The sequence below is a fragment of the Dendronephthya gigantea genome, unplaced genomic scaffold (genome assembly GCF_004324835.1).
Source record: "Dendronephthya gigantea isolate DGI-Jeju-01 unplaced genomic scaffold, DenGig_1.0 000021F, whole genome shotgun sequence".
Taxonomy (NCBI): domain Eukaryota; kingdom Metazoa; phylum Cnidaria; class Anthozoa; order Malacalcyonacea; family Nephtheidae; genus Dendronephthya; species Dendronephthya gigantea.
In genome coordinates this window covers 773,163-790,516 of record NW_021163031.1, presented here as the reverse complement: position 1 = coordinate 790,516, position 17,354 = coordinate 773,163, and the positions used below count along the sequence as shown (strand labels likewise).

The following is a 17,354-nucleotide window of genomic DNA, read 5'->3' as shown; positions in this document are numbered from 1 at the left end:
ACAGTTGAAAAAATCGTCAAAATTGACCAACCTTACCATTTTGGTCAATTTTGACGACTTTTTCAATGTTCCAAAAACCAACCAAATATGCTGTAAAAGGAAAGATATTAGTCTTATGAAGCAATTTTTAGCATTTTAAGACAGTTTTTGAACAGTTGAAAAAGTCGTCAAAATTGAGCAAAATGGTAAGGGGTAAGACTTACCATTTTTGAAGACTTTTCAATGTTCCAAAAACCAACTAAATAAGCTCTAAAATGAAAGATATTACGGTTAGGAAGCCATTTTTAGCATTTTAAGAAACTTTTTTAACAGTTGAAAAAATCGTCGAAATTGACCAAAATGGTAAGGTGTAAGACTTACCATTTTTGAAGACTTTTTCAATGTTCCAAAAACCAACGAAAAATGATTTAAAATGAAAGATATAAGTCCTAGGAAACCATTTTTAGCATTTTAAGACACTTTTTGAACAAATGAAAAAGTCGTCAAAATTGACCAAAATGGTAAGGGGTAAGACTTACCATTTTTGACGACTTTTTCAATCTACCAAATACCAACCAAATATGATCTAAAATGGAAGATATTAATCTTATGAAGCAATTTTTAGCATTTTAAGACAGTTTTTGAACAGTTGAAAAAGCGGTCAAAATTGACCAAAATGTTAAGGGGTAAGACTTACCATTTTTTAAGACTTTTTCAATGTTCCAAAAACTAACGAAAAATGATTTAAATTGAAAGATATTAGTCTTATAAAGCAATTTTTAGCATTTTAAGACAGTTTTTGAACGGTTGAAAAAGTCGTCAAAATTGACCAAAATGGTAAGGGGTAAGCCTTACCATTTTCGTCAATTTTGACGACTTTTTCAACGGTTCAAAAATTTCTCAAAATGCTCTAAAATGAAAGATTTAAGTCTAAGGATGAAATTTTTAGCATTTTAAGACAGTTTTTGAACAGTTCAAAAATTCGTCAAAATTGACCAAAATGGTAAAAGGGGTAAGACTTACCATTTTTGACGACTTTTTCAATGTTCCAAAAACCAACCAAATATGATCTAAATTGAATGATATTAGTCTTATAAAGCAATTTTTAGCATTTTAAGAAAGTTTTTGATTAGTTGAAAGAGTCGTCAAAATTGACCAAAATGGTAAGGGGTAAGGCTTACCATTTTTTACGACTTTTTCAATGTCCCAAAAACCAACCAAAATATGATCTAAAATGAAAGATATTAGTCTTAGTAAGCAATTTTTAGCATTTCAAGACAGTTTTTGAACAATTCAAAAAGTCGTCAAAATTTACCAAAATGGTAAGGGGTAAGACTTACCATTTTTGACGACTTTTTCAACGGTTCAAAAAATTTCTCAAAATGCTCTAAAATGAAAGATTTAAGTCTTAGGATGTAATTTTTAGCATTTTAAGACAGTTTTTGAACAGTTCAAAAAGTCGTCAAAATTGACCAAAATGGTAAGGGGTAAGACTTACCATTTTTGACGACTTTTCAATGTTCTAAAAACCAACTAAATATGATCTAAAATGAAAGATATTAGTCTTAGCATGAAATTTTTAGAATTTAAAGACGGTTTTTGAACAATTGAAATTTGAAAAAGTCGTCAAAATTGACCAAAATGGTAAGGGGTAAGCCTTACCATTTTGGTGGATTTTGGCAACTTTTTCATTGTTCCAAAAACCAACCAAATATGCTCTAAAATGAAAGTTATTAGTCTTAAAAAGCCATTTTTAGCATTTTAAGACTGTTTTTCAACATTTCAAAAAGTCGTCAAAATTGGCCAAAATTGGTAAGGGTTAAGCCTTACCATTTTGGTCGATTTTGGCGACTTTTTCATTGTTCCAAAAACCAACCAAATATGCTCTAAAATGAAAGATATTAGTCTTAGGAAGCCAATTTTAGCATTTTAAGACAGTTTTTGAACAGTTCAAAAAGTCGCCAAAATCCACCAAAATGGTAAGGGGTAAGCCTTACCATTTCGGTCGATTTTGGCGACTTTTTCATTGTTTTAAAAACCAACCAAATATGCTCTAAAATGAAAGATATTAGTCTTAGGAAGCCATTTTTAGCATTTTAAGACAGTTTGTGAACTCTTCAAAAAGTCGTCAAATTTGACCCAAATGGTAAGGGGTAAGCCTTACCATTTTGGTCGATTTTGGCGACTTTTTCATTGTTCCAAAAACCAACCAAATATGCTCTAAAATGAAAGATATTAGTCTTAGGAAGCCATTTTTAGCATTTTAAGACAGTTTGTGAACTCTTCAAAAAGTCGTCAAATTTGACCCAAATGGTAAGGGGTAAGCCTTACCATTTTGGTCGATTTTGGCGACTTTTTCATTGTTCCAAAAAGCAACCAAATATGCTCTAAAATGAAAGATATTAGTCTTAGGAAGCCAATTTTAGCATTTTAAGACAGTTTTTGAACAGTTCAAAAAGTCGCCAAAATCCACCAAAATGGTAAGGGGTAAGCCTTACCATTTCGGTCGATTTTGGCGACTTTTTCATTGTTTTAAAAACCAACCAAATATGCTCTAAAATGAAAGATATTAGTCTTAGGAAGCCATTTTTAGCATTTTAAGACAGTTTGTGAACTCTTCAAAAGTCGTCAAATTTGACCCAAATGGTAAGGGTAAGCCTTACCATTTTGGTCGATTTTGGCGACTTTTTCATTGTTCCAAAAACCAACCAAATATGCTCTAAAATGAAAGATATTAGTCTTAGGAAGCCAATTTTAGCATTTTAAGACAGTTTTTGAACAGTTCAAAAAGTCGCTAAAATCCACCAAAATGGTAAGGGGTAAGCCTTACCATTTCGGTCGATTTTGGCGACTTTTTCATTGTTTTAAAAACCAACCAAATATGCTCTAAAATGAAAGATATTAGTCTTAGGAAGCCATTTTTAGCATTTTAAGATAGTTTGTGAACTCTTCAAAAAGTCGTCAAATTTGACCCAAATGGTAATGGGTAAGCCTTACCATTTTGGTCGATTTTGGCGACTTTTTCATTGTTCCAAAAACCAACTAAATATGCTCTAAAATGAAAGTTATTAGTCTTAAAAAGCCATTTTTAGCATTTTAAGACAGTTTTTGAACATTTCAAAAAGTCGTCAAAATTGACCAAAATTGGTAAGGGGTAAGCCAGGCTTTTGGTGGATTTTGGCGACTTTTTCATTGTACCAAAAACCAACCAAATATGCTCTAAAATTAAAGATATTAGTCTTAGGAAGCCACTTTTAGCATTTTAAGACTGTTTTTAAACGGTTGAAAAAGTCGTCAAAATTGACCAAAATGGTAGGGGTAAGCCTTACCATTTTGGTCGATTTTGGCGACCTTTTCATTGTTCCAAAAACCAGCCAAATAAGCTCTAAAATGAAAGATATTAGTTTTAAAAAGCCATTTTAAGACAGTTTGGGAACTCTTTAAAAATTTGTCAAATTTGACCCAAATGGTAAGGGGCAGAGGAGGTTGGACAGCAGGCCGCAAAGCATGATGGGTATTGAGCGCTCAATTATGCGAACGCTTCATTTGACGTTTTGACTGTCGTGATGTGAAGAGCTCTGCGAGTATAGGAAAAATGGATGCTTTCGAAAGACAGGATTTTCAAGCTGCGATAGTGCAAAATACTATGATGTATATGTATTGTTGCGATCCGCATTACGACTTATCTTTTACTGTACCGAGTTTACCGTTTTTTAAGCTGCATGGGCTTTGCTGCCATTTCGCCTTTCATAATACTCCGTCTGAAAGAAGACTTTGTATTATACCAAACACCGAAGCACTGCTTTCGAAGTTGAATGGCCTTAAATCTCCTTGTGTCATCAACGTTAAAGCAAGTACTATATTTGAGGTTAGTATAAAGTACTTGTCAACACCTCATTTTTTAATATTTTTTATTAACTTTTAAGGCTTGATTTGTGTATTAAAATTTAACTGAAACTTTTTTTTAGTTTGGTACTATCCCTGATGAATTTATTCATTGTAAAGCGGAGAGAATGCTTTTAATTTGGGATTTTGATGTGGATCGTGTATTGACAGAAAATACGAGCGCTGTGGATGCGGTTACTCCTGATTTTGATGACATCGAAATTAATAATGAGGACAGTGAAGAAGATGAAAGTGAAGAAGTTGAAAGTGATGAGGAAGAAATCACTCATGCTCTACCATTCAAGTGCATTGGAGCTGCTCATGAACAAAGTTACCAACATCATCTGGAACAGGCATATCTTGCCCTTGAATATAATGAATCAGTAAATGTTAGACTAAGACCAGAGCCGGAGAATCCTCGGGACCAAAATGCAATTGCTATTGATCTTCATTATGGAACTCAATGGGAAAATGTTGGATATATAGCTTCTGAACATTGCAAGTATTTACATCCACTGATTGCAGCAGGAGATATACTAGACGTCTATGTTGAACACATCAAGTTTCGGGTTAACTTTTTAAAAATAGGAAAATCTGGATAAAGAGGCGTGGTAAATGGGAAGGTCAGATTGTAAGGGCTAGTATGAGTGTACGTTGACATATAATTTCATAAGAACCAGGGTTTGCAAGTTGTGAATTTCTGCAATTATTCCATTGGCTAACTATGTAGATTTTTCCAGCATTTTTGCCATCAACTTGTTTTTAGTCTGGTTTCCATATGACAATCAAGTTGTTGCATAATAACTAATAATGATAGATATTTTTCTTAATGGTTAACACAACACCCTGACAATGTTGTATGGAAACCAGGCTTTCTATTTTATATCCTCAAAACCTATTGTCTATAACCAAAGCACTTCACTGTCATGTGATATTTCATACAAACCCTTGCAGTATTAAGAAAATTAGAAAAATATTCATACAATACATGGTATAAATATGTAAATCTGTATTTATTGATGAACAAATAAATAAACTCATCAAATTTTATTATGGTTATAAAATATTGTAAGTAAAATTGCCTTGACAAAACAGCCAAGATTTTGCATTTATACATATATTTACATGATGTTCAAAAAAGTAAAAACCTGCATACACACACCATTGTTTTTTGTTTCTATGCTATTGTTTCTATGCTAATAGCATTTACAATTCATGCAAACTTGAAGATCAATTGTACTAGATAAGGTGTTCATGCCTTTAGCTTTTCAATCAACCTAATATACATAAATATTGCCAGTTCTAACACACAATGGCTTAGTAATGCAGATCTTAACTCACACTAACTGTAAACATCAACAAGCATCTAAAGAACAGAACCAATATAAAATGTCAGTTTATTTTACTGAAGAAGTGAAAACATATAATCACACAATATGTTTCATATTTATCAATTTTGTGAAGGTGGTGGTGGTGGTAAGCCTTCTGGTTGTTTGAAATGTGCTGATCTAACACTCAATTGACCAAGTTGTGGGATTACAGCTAGGCGTTAGCGAATGAGCATAGGAGTCGTCACTGCCAAAAATGGAAATCTATATAAAATACAAAAAAATACTATTTTCCCGTCTAAATGTTAATAACTAAGGAAGTTAAACCATGAATACAAATAAAATTTACATTAATATTACAAATTATGTAGTTAAACAATATTTGAAAGGGAAATATCCCATTGACCCGAAATGCGCTATTTTGAACATCTCAAAACAAGAGTGGTAAATTCAAAGCCCGATATCTCGGAAATGGTGTGGGGTCGCAAGGGGTCGATCCAGCCGATTTTTTTTTTACATACTTAACTTCATTCTTACAAAGAATCTCAAAAGATCGAACCACAGGAATTCGAGATTTTTCAACTTTGAAAATTGTAAACAGACAAGCACATGACTCATCACTTCGGAACGACCCGACCAACTTCAGTTATAAAAATCGACTTAAAAAGTAACGCTTACCTCGATAATCTCGACAGATATCGCCAGTCCAATGAATCTTTTTTCAAAAAATATGCGTTTTAATCAGTAAATTTAAAAAAATACTCAATATTTTTATGTTTCTCCGTCTTATGTAAATTTTCTCGCTCAAATCTTCGCAAAAGCCGCTTGGAAAATAGCGCAATCTCATTGGTCGAGAAATTCACGTGACAGCTGTCCAACCTCCTCTGGGTAAGGGGTAAGCCTTACCATTTTGGTCGTTTTTTGCGACTTTTTCATTGTTCCAAAAACCAACCAAATAAGCTCTAAAATGAAAGATATTGGTCTTAATAAGCCATTTTTAGTATTTTAAGACAGTTTTTGAATAATTCAAAAAGTCGTCAAAATTGACCAGAATGGTAAGGGGTAAGCTTTACCGATTTGTCGATTTTGGTGGCTTTTTCATTGTTCAAAAAACCAACCAAATATGGTCTAAAATGAAAGATATTAGTCTCAAAAAGCCATTTTAAGACAATTTTTGAACACTTCAAAAAGTCGTCAAAATTGACCAAAATGGTAAGGGGTAAGCCTTACCATTTTGGTCGATTTTGGCGACTTTTCATTGTTCCAAAAACCAACCAAATATGCTCTAAATTAAAGAGATTAGTCTTAAAAAGCCATTTTTAGCATTTTAAGACAGTTTTTGAACAATTCAAAAAGTCGTCAAAATTGACCAGAATGGTAAGAGGTAAGCCTTACGGATTTTGTCGATTTTGGCGACTTTTTCATTGTTCTAAAAACCAACCAAATATGGTCTAAAATGAAAGATATTTGTCTTAAAAAGCCATTTTAAGACAATTTTTGAACACTTCAAAAAGTCGTCAAAATTGACCAAAATGGTAAGGGGTAAGCCTTATCATTTTGGTCGGTTTTGGCGACTTTTCATTGTTCCAAAAACCAACCAAATATGCTCTAAAATGAAAGATATTAGTGTTAGAAAGCCATTTTTATGAAAACAATACTATTGAACGCATAAAATAATCGGGAGACCAAAGGAAGGAAAAATCCTAATTTTCGTCATTTTTTTTTAAATTTAAAAATTCGTTTGAAAATACGTTGAAATGCTTCAAAATTAAGTAGAATTGCATTCTTTCATGAAACAATACATTTGAACACAAAATCTTAATTTTTGTCAATTTTTCAAAATTTTAAAATTCGGTTGAAAATGTGTCGAAATGCTTCACAATCAACTAACGAGCAGCGGATCGGATCGGATCGGCTTTTTTTCCGAGCTGGTCCGATCCATGAAGTGATTTCGGATCGGATCAAAAAAAGCTACTTGAACTTTTTTTATCCGGTCTCGGACGCTTTCGGATCAATAAAAGCCAAAAATTTCAACAGACGGCGCACGCGCGGATTATCTTTCGTTCCGATCCGATCCGATCCGCTGCTCGTTTTCCGGAGTGGAAATTAGCCTTTAGCTATAGTATTATAAGATGTACACGGCTAACATAGCTATTTAACGCTGCGTTTACTTGGAATATTACTATTCCTCCTAAGCAAAATTTGAGCTGGTCAACGAGATTCCGACAACTGGTAGCGTTGGCCTTCCTCTCAAGGCGATGATGAAAACTGTATCATGGATTTAAATACAGCACGCATGATCTTTTCCTATGTACTGCTCAGTCTGCTCTCGTGTAAATAGCCACTGATATAACCGGAAAATTTCCCGGTGGGCCCCTGGAAATTTAGCTATAATGGGCCCCAAGCAGTTAAAGCTGATAAATTAAAATATTTTGGCTCCAAATTTGTAACAAAGCAATACGAAACATTTAAAAAATTGAGTGCTGCGTTGAAAGGTATAGAATTTACATATTCATCCATGAAACTTAAAAAAACCTTTGCTCGCTATAAGTTATAACAAATGAGATCAGCTTCAAGTATCACTAACATTACTTTGGATTCCGGTATGTTCTGTCACAAATCCCGGGTGTAATTTCTAACCTCTGGGCGGAATGGACCTTTTTCATAATGACGTCAAACGAGGAAAGTATGATGTTACACGAAGTTTGATTGGCTCGATAGTTTTGTGGAGCCAATCAAATTTCGTGTAACATCGGACAAATGACATCACAAAGTAAAATGATTTATTCCATTTTGCTGTTTTGACTGGAATTTGACTTTTTTAACGATTGCATGAAAATTCGGATTTTTACTTCGGACAGTAGGCCCTCGTAACTATGATTCCCAGCCCCTATTTTAGTGCCAAGCCGCCCCTGCACGTGTCCCTACATTCGCCGAAATCTCTCGATATAGCAAGCTAGCAATCTCGCAGATAATCGTAGAGCAAAAGACATATTACCTGTTCTTACACCAGCGACAGGATAGTAACATTTTTCAGTCGAAATCAGTTATAGTCCAGGAGACGAGTGGCATGCACTGCTCAAATGGTGCTGCCGAAGTTGGAGCATAATATTTCACTTTAGTCTTTACCAGCCATGCTATTGGCTATACACACCTAACCGGACAGCTCAACCATGCTTTGGATTGGACAGTTTTTATCATTTTGAATAATATGAATAATTTTTCTCCTGAGCCAGAAAGGCCTAGGTATAATAATAAACTTCGCATTTGAACTCCGCATTTTGTAATTCGCGCTGCAAAGAACGCTTTCCAAATTTTCTCAACCCTGGGCCATAGAAATCCTTTGAACTTTTATATTTAGTGGAGAATTATGTGCACTTTCAAACGGTATGTAACATGGAAGTGGATTGGCCGTAGAAATATATAAAATTCCGTCTTGAAATCAAACATATTTGCACGCGCGTCTCTTATAAATTAATTAATAATAATAATACCTATTAGCGCGCAGCAAAGCCGGGCGACAGTAATCCCTATTTACTTGGAAATAATATGCTCTTTCAAACAGTGTGTAACATGAAAGTGGGTTACGTCAAAAAACGATGAAATTACGTCTTCAAATCAAACGTCTCGAATGTCGCGCGTACTTCATACTTTGGTGCGGTTGAGTTTGAGACAGAATTTCATACATTTCGAAAAAGGAATCACTTGAACATTGCAAACTTTTTAAAAGAGTGTGTCATTATGTACTATTTACGAACGTATAGTGAAGTTCCACAGAATAGAGGCTGAGAAAATTGCGATTGTTTAACGAGTAGTCTTTTCGCGTTTTTTAATTAATTAATAATGCTCAGGCATGTCTTAATATACTGCAATTTTCTCAGCCGCTATTTTATAGAATTTCTTCAAAACTCCGTATTTAGTTTGAAGTAATATGCTCTTTCAAACAATGTGTAACATGAAAGTGGGTTACGCCAAAAAACAATGAAATTCCGTCTTTACAATCATGTCATTGCTTCAATGACGAAAAAATATAATTTTTTTTCTTTTAGATATTTATGACGTAGTGTATATATTTATTCATATAATTTCTACAGATAAAGGGATATATTGCATTCTCAAAATCTGCACCTTTTTTGCGAGTACATCATTATTGGTTGCATATTAAGACGCTGATGATAAATATGACAAATGTAAGTTAGTTGGTATAATACACAAGAATAGCTTCACACCCATATATTGTTAGACAGCTTTCATGTTGCCTGTAGGAGCTTATACCAATTGCTGCCATTGACGAGTCATTGTCATATGCATCTCAGTCTATACACTTCGGCATGCCAACTTGTCCCGGTCCCCCAAATATACAATTTTCTGGTATACTCAAGACAGGCGTTCTTCATTGCTGTTTCGTATGGAAGTTGTGACCAATATGAATTTTTGTTTTCAATGATTGCTGCCACGTATTTTCCATGGAAGCCTTAAGCGTATATTTTCGTTTCAATAAACTCCACGAAGTTTTCATGATTTTCATCAACAATTACGCCGGTATTGTTGGTCTAAATCTGCCTAAAATATTCCTCACAAGCTACGGTTTGCATTATTAATGCATTTTTTCCTCCTACAGATACATTAATTATAATTTATAAGTATTTTTTCGACTTTTGCAAGCGTATGCAATGCAATAAGTCGTTAAATAATAGTAAATATAAATGAAGATTTATTACGATACATGCATGTTTGAATTGTATTTAGGTCAGACCATACAAAAGTGATGCTCATGCATCAGTGCAAAACTGGTATTTGATCATTATTTCGTAAACATTTCGAACATCACTCTAAATTTTTGTACATTTTTATTTTCAATATTTGCTTGTCTTATGTTGCATATTATACATCATGCACTTTTCTATGGTCGGTCCCAAAGGGTAGAATTCTGATCGTTTATTCAGAAGCATTGTTGAACTGCAGGTCAAAATCATCTATGCCATGCATGCAGTGTTTACTACGGGGAGAAAGCTAACGCGTGGTAACGACTAACGAGTTTTCAAGAAGGTATATATTTATTAAAACAGCGGGACTTTGCCGGATTATTGCTGATTTGATCTTTAAGATTAAACCGTTCAAATTTGTACGAGAATACGTGAACAGCGTAAGTCAGAATAAAGCTAGGGAAAAGTCTATTTCTTTGGCCAGACGAAAGAAAGAATTCAGTTGCCTTTTTATGTTCTTTAAACTAGATAGATTAACTAACAAAATGAAACAAAGTGTCCATGCATTGATACTGAAAAAATCTGGCAGGTATTGCCATGTATTTGTAATGTCACTAAGGAATCGTCAGCGTCACTTTACAGCCAATGGATTGTCTCTTCGTTCTCATATTTAACTATCTCGTCTTAATCTTGAGAATTAGCCAAATGCATGATACGGATGAGGAGGTGATTAACAGAACATCTTGAAGTCTTGAAGAACACTCATTCCACGTTTCAAGTCACGTATCGAGAGAATGTGGTCGTTCTTTTATTAGCACCAGAATGAGGAAGTATTGCATTTCCATTTGGCTGTATCACGTTTTTCAAAATCAGTAAAGTGCTCATCAACAACTCGTCAAGTGAAATCATAGTCTAAAGACGAAGCTTTGCATGCTTTAATTGAAGAACATGAAGTTCATCGCAACAAAAAACAGTGTTCCGGGAATTGAACCCAGTAACCGTGTGTACAAGTCAGCTTCCATTAGACCATTATGTTTTCTATTCTGAGGGCGTTTACGTCAGACATTAAAGTCTACTGGCTTGCGAAAATATTCTAAACTTTTTATCGAGTATAACGAGACATACCAATTATGCGGATATAAATTGTCAACATGCAGAAATGTTTGGCTTTCATGCAATTTTACTCGTGAAAAGTTCAATTTTCGTATGGAAAACCAACCGTAAACACGGTTCCGAACACACGGACACTGTTTTTTTACGAGGGAAACCAGAGTGCCTGGAGAAAAACCCTCACCGAAAGCCGGAATTAAACACAAAGTACACAAGTTTGAGATTTTATTAAAACAAAGTCATGTATTACAACAAAGTGTGTGTATGTGTTAATGATATTGAAATCAAGAGAGAGGAGACGGACAATTTTGGTCCTATTTTTATTAATACTTCACTAAACATTAATACTTCACTGAACATGTATTACAAAGCGTGTGTGTTTTCTTTACATAGTACATCATTAATATACAAAGACACTAAACTATTATATCTAAAACTGGTTACAAAGTAGGTGCGTTCAAGATCTTGACATTTAATTTTTTAGAACAGTGCAGGTTAAATGTTAATTTGGCATACTTTAGTATAAATTGTTCATGTCTTTTTACAGTGTGCTATTGAGTATTGTGTTTGAGTAATGTTTAAGACTGATCAGTAAAACATGCACTAATGTAAGTAAGTGTTTCCAAGTTATCGTGTATTTTTTTTGTTCTATTATAGACTTAACCCACTAACTCTGGTAGAGAGCTGAATAAAGCTTATGAGATCGACGAACTTATATAGTAATACATAAAAATGCCTGAGTTCAGAGCACTTAGATTCAAGTTACGTTCGTCCAAAAACTAAAATTATTCTGCTGACAAATCATAGGCAGTGTTCCTAATAGTTTCGTTTTAAGCTGTCGAACTGTGCACACATATTTCAAGGATCGAGTTAACTTGAAGATATTTCATGAGCCCTTATAGAAACAGCATGAAGGCATACACAATTGTCCTTGAAAATTAACTTCATTGCACATTTCAGAGCTGAGGCATATAGCCAGAGCATGCTGCCCTTGTAGAAACAAGGTTTGGAAAAAAATACCACAAGAAATTGACTTTATATTTTTTTGAGGCTGAGGCATATAGCCATTAATGCAACAAACTGTCGAAACCAAGTGCAGCATCAAGTGTAAATATTTTTTTTTGAAAAAATTCAGTCGACAATTTTTGAACCATGCAAGGGATATTCCCATGCAAAGCAAGCTGCCCTTATAGAAACAGCACCAAGAGTACAATTTTTTTTTTCAGAGAAAGTGGACTAATACTTTAAAAGCCAAGGCATATAGCCAGAGCAAGCTGCTCTTAAAGAAACAGCAATGAAAACAACACTGCAACGTTATTAGATATCCCAAGATACCTGCTAACACTTCGAACCACATAGCAAAGTCAAACAGTACAAACAAAAAGTGGCGCCTTACTTTTCATAAGCACTGCTCGACGAAGCTAAATGATTGGAAATCTCACAGAGACCTTGGAAAAATAATAAAGTTACAATGCCACTGCCAATGTTTGTCTCGTAATTGGTTTCTTACTATAGTAGAAATAAGGCATATATATTGTTTCAAGACAACATCACTGATGCACCCCCCCACCCATTTCTTATTTTCTTCAAGTAAATTCAAATTCATTAATTGAGAGCATGTGTGTGTGTTAACTTTGATTGCATAAATTCATGTATTTCAGAATAGCAAGACAGTATAAGACATGCCGTAAAATCAATGTTTCTGGCTTGAATATTAACTGTAGCCTTAAGTGAATGCAAGAGATAAGAGAGATATAAACTAGAAGCCATTATATAGGCCATGGTTTGCATCAATGTATTTACTCGTGTGCGTGTCTATTTTATGTGCAGCAACAAGATCATGAGGTATAGTGCATGATGTTTTGTACTGTTCATATTTTGATATAAATCATGTTTTTTCATAAATATATATACATACACAATATTATATGTTCAATTACAAAATATAGTAAGGCAAGATATAATCGTATATTTACAATGTTTGCTGAGAAATAAAAAACGTATTTACATACAAATAATTTTACAACCAGACCGAATAGTGACCCCATAGTTATCATTTTACAATGTTAATTCCGAAACCTTAGCGCAGCCCTAAGGCTAAGCACAAGCGAGCAGTCCTAAGCGCAAAACCGATTAAAATATTTAACCGAATTTAAGAAACATTTGCTCACATGCATCATGCATTAGCTATGTTCCTGGTGGCCAGAACTTAGTTAACTGAATTTAAAACTTTATTTAACTTAAGTTCGTTAACTAAATTAGTTAACTTCGTTAAGTTAATCATGCACAAACTAACCCTGCATGCACATTTTTTGACCACCAGGCTACTCTAACCTGTAACGATGCCCGGGCATCGCTGAACGTTGCTTTTTGGCGTCGATTTGGCGTAGTTTTGGCGTATATTAGGCGTCGAGTTGGCCTACATTAGGCGTAGATTTGCCGTCGAGGTTGCCTACATTAGGCGTAGAGTGCCGTCGAGGTTGCCTACATTAGGCGTAGAGTGCCGTCGAGGTTGCCTACATTAGGCGTAGAGTGCCGTCGAGGTTGCCTACATTAGGCGTAGAGTGCCGTCGAGGTTGCCTACATTAGGCGTAGAGTGCCGTCGAGGTTGCCTACATTAGGCGTAGAGTGCCGTCGAGGTTGCCTACATTAGGCGTAGAGTGCCGTCGAGGTTGCCTACATTAGGCGTAGAGTGCCGTCGAGGTTGCCTACATTAGGCGTAGAGTGCCGTCGAGGTTGCCTACATTAGGCGTAGAGTGCCGTCGAGGTTGCCTACATTAGGCGTAGAGTGCCGTCGAGGTTGCCTACATTAGGCGTAGAGTGCCGTCGAGGTTGCCTACATTAGGCGTAGAGTGCCGTCGAGGTTGCCTACATTAGGCGTAGACTGTAGAGTGCCGTCGAGGTTGCCTACATTAGGCGTGGAGTGCCGTCGAGGTTGCCTACATTAGGCGTAGAGTGCCGTCGAGGTTGCCTACATTAGGCGTGGAGTGCCGTCGAGGTTGCCTACATTAGGCGTAGAGTGCCGTCGAGGTTGCCTACATTAGGCGTAGAGTGCCGTCGAGGTTGCCTACATTAGGCGTAGAGTGCCGTCGAGGTTGCCTACATTAGGCGTAGAGTGCCGTCGAGGTTGCCTACATTAGGCGTAGAGTGCCGTCGAGGTTGCCTACATTAGGCGTATTTGCCGTCGAGGTTGCCTACATTAGGCGTAGATTTGCCGTCGAGGTTGCCTACATTAGGCGTAGATTTGCCGTCGAGGTTGCCTACATTAGGCGTAGATTTGCCGTCGAGGTTGCCCTACATTAAGGCCGATTTCCACTTACAGCGAAATCGTTCGCCAGCAAAATATTTGCATGTTTTCTTTTGAATTTTAACAGCATAAATAAATTAGTTCGACTTGACTGTTCTCAATTCAAAAGAAAATATGCAAATATTTCGCTAGCGAACGATTTCGCTGTAAGTGGAAATCCGCCTTTAGGCGTAGATTTGCCGTCGAGATTGAATACTTTAGACGTAGATTTGCCGTCGATTTGGCTTGTCGGTAATAGCTCAAAAGAGCCCATCAACCTGAAATAAGATTAAAGAAATAAGCAAACTACATTTTTTATTGAGAAGAAACACGCGTAAAATCGGGATTTTAACAGACCCAAAACAACATCTATCAAACCTCTCTGGGATTTCAAGTATTTCCTTGCCATTATTCATATTAAATTATCATGCGGCCGTTGTCGTTCTTGACCTGAATCATGCATAAACTCCCCATTGTTCGGTTTATCTAAAAATGTTTAATTGTTTAATACTCACGTTTTATTATGAACAGGTTTTGTCGTTGTTTCAAATAGCTTGACCCGCTAAATCGCTACCTGCAATAAAACCAAAAGAATGCTTGTTATAGACAGTGATTTCAAGGATTTACCTTCGATGAAGGGAGCTTAAATATCGGGAGAAAACTGCCGTGTGATTATTCAGTTGAGAGAACGCATGATGCCTGATCAAGCGTTTCAAGTTTATCATCCTATTTTGAATAGAATAGACCCAAAATTACCTGTTCATTTCAGCAAGAAGTGTTTAAGAGCAGCTTTGGACTTGCCGTCTCTTTAAATGCGAGTCATCTCGGGGAATTTCAGCTATGGGTTTTCTTTCCCAGCTCATTTCTATATTCGGTTTGGTTTTAGCTTTTAAACTCCACCTGGAAAAACAAAAGGCAATGTTAGTTTACTGGTTTGGTCTTTATAACTCAATTTAAAGGTAATTGCTTGAGATTGGAGTAAAGGTTAGCGGCTCACATACGATTTAGCGTATATTACCTTTCTCATATCATCAACAAGTCCCAAGAAAATGCGTAGACGTGCTTTCTCTTCAAAGGCGAGTTATCTTGAGTCAAATGCGAGTCGTCTCGGGCAATTTCAGCTACGGTAACGGACTTTTTGCCCACTTCACTTCACCTCCACCTGGACGAATAAAAGGCACCATTAGTTCACTGCTTAGGTCTTTAAAACTCAATTTAAACGTAATTTGCGTGTTGTTAGAGGGAAGGTTAGCGGCTAAACGGTAAGATTTGACGTATATTACCTTTCTCATATCATCAATATTCCCCAGAAAAAGCCTATAGACTTGCTTTCTCTTCAAAGGCGAATTATCTTGAGCCAGTTCAGCCACAATTCATCGGTCGTCAATCTCTTGTTCACAAATTTCATCGTTTAACTTCGCTTTAATACGTCAAAATTCTGCATGAAAGGAATAAAAGCTACGTTAGTGCTATACAAGTTTGTATTTGAAGCTGAACACAACACGAGAGAGGCATTACAATACGTGAACTAAAGACACGTGGAACCTCAGCCCAAAAGCTCACGATGAAACAAGCTGATAAAACACGCAAAGGGAAAGGCATATTACCTGGTATTACACCAACGACAGTCTGTCAGAGATAGTAAACTTCTATTAAACTTCTCTTCTGCTGAAGACGATAGCAATCTCATTTTTATTCTTCGAAGACCAGCGCTGAAGTGATGTCTCAAACTGGAATCAAAAGCACATATTATTCATTTCACCCGCTCCTCGTGTCTGCAAAATAAAGTCATCCTATTGGATGAACACTCCCGACCTGACAGCTCAACAACGCTTATGATTGGACGTTCATAGTAATTTAAATAATATGATTAATTCTCTTCTCCTGAGCCTGAACATCAGAAATGAAAGGAAAGAATTAATCATATTATTCAAATTACTATGCTCGAATTCTTGGATATACGAAGCATATTGATGGAGATTTTGGAATAAAATATCAACCTATAATGCAATATATCTGATAACCATTCGCCGACGATTAAAAATTAAATTTTAGTTTTAAATGTACTCAGCGTAAAGGCATGGTTTTAAAGTCGAACAATATAAAAACGAAACCGGGACACAATTTACAGAAATATTATATTATATAAATTTCACACAAAATATCAGTCGCTAATAGCTGGCAAAATATAGCGTCATATTTGACGACGTTATCTTTTGTCGTTTGGCTAAACGTTCTTCTCGTTCACGTGACTGTTAGCTGCGTCCCGAGGGGAGGGGGGAGGTGGGTTTATGTTCACAGAAGCGGACGATAGTTGACGCAAAGGGTGAGGTTTTGAAACGTGATGTGCTTCTTGCATCGCCGAAACTGTTCCCCTTTCGCTCGCCCTTTCCTCTGTATCTCTTGCTATTCCACCCTCAGTATCATCTCTTGGAGTCGCCCCTCTCTCCTCTGGTGCTTGTCCCCCACACCTTTCGAGACGCTTCTCTGATGCTCCTGTAGAATGCGCTGAAGTTCTTTTGGTCTCGGGGCCTGAAGCTGAGCAGTTTTTCCATCACGATGTTGCTTGAAATTCTCTTCTGTCGTTCCCAATATTTCATCAATGTCGTCTATGGCTTCCTGAGGAAACATGAAGAAAGAATGGGCAAATTGAGTAGGCCTGTGTGGGAACAAAAAGAACAGCCTAGACCAGATTCCCTGAGAATTATAAGTTTCCTTGGCAGTAGGAACTAAAGCGAGTGTTCTAGAGCTAGAGGCGCACCCAACGTAATTTTAGATCAAATAATTGAGTTCACAAAAAACTTACTTGAAAGTTACTTCTTCCTTACATATTTGGAGCTGATATTTCTTGATGTATTACAGACAAATTGCGTGCAAAAGTCGATAACGAACCTTGAAGATCATCACTCATCACCCTGGCAAGTAAACGAAGCGACAATTTTACCGATTCTCTAAACACACTATCTATACAACCCTTGCTATAGGTTTACTTAGACGCTTGGTGATTTTTTTGGTAGTGCTGATATTTGGAAGACATGAACATATGAAAACTATACTAAA

The 17,354-nt window shown here is 36.1% G+C and overlaps 1 protein-coding gene and 1 long non-coding RNA gene across 2 annotated transcripts; one reads left to right on the top strand and one right to left on the bottom strand.

Annotated features, from left to right (window-relative positions):
* Nucleotides 1-3,470: 3,470 nt before the first annotated feature.
* LOC114521931 lies at nucleotides 3,471-4,466 on the top strand. The gene is made up of 2 exons (XM_028542506.1): nucleotides 3,471-3,847; nucleotides 3,948-4,466. The coding sequence occupies exons 1-2, from the start codon at nucleotides 3,575-3,577 to the stop codon at nucleotides 4,464-4,466; spliced, it is 792 nt and encodes a 263-aa protein (XP_028398307.1). The 5' UTR covers nucleotides 3,471-3,574.
* A 10,029-nt stretch (nucleotides 4,467-14,495) lies between these two features.
* LOC114522005 lies at nucleotides 14,496-16,095 on the bottom strand. The gene is made up of 6 exons (XR_003686853.1): nucleotides 15,902-16,095; nucleotides 15,578-15,732; nucleotides 15,313-15,456; nucleotides 15,051-15,194; nucleotides 14,810-14,868; nucleotides 14,496-14,572 (listed from the first exon to the last, which is right to left on the bottom strand). It is a non-coding gene; the product is annotated as an uncharacterized LOC114522005 (long non-coding RNA).
* Between the last annotated feature and the right edge of the window lie 1,259 nt (nucleotides 16,096-17,354).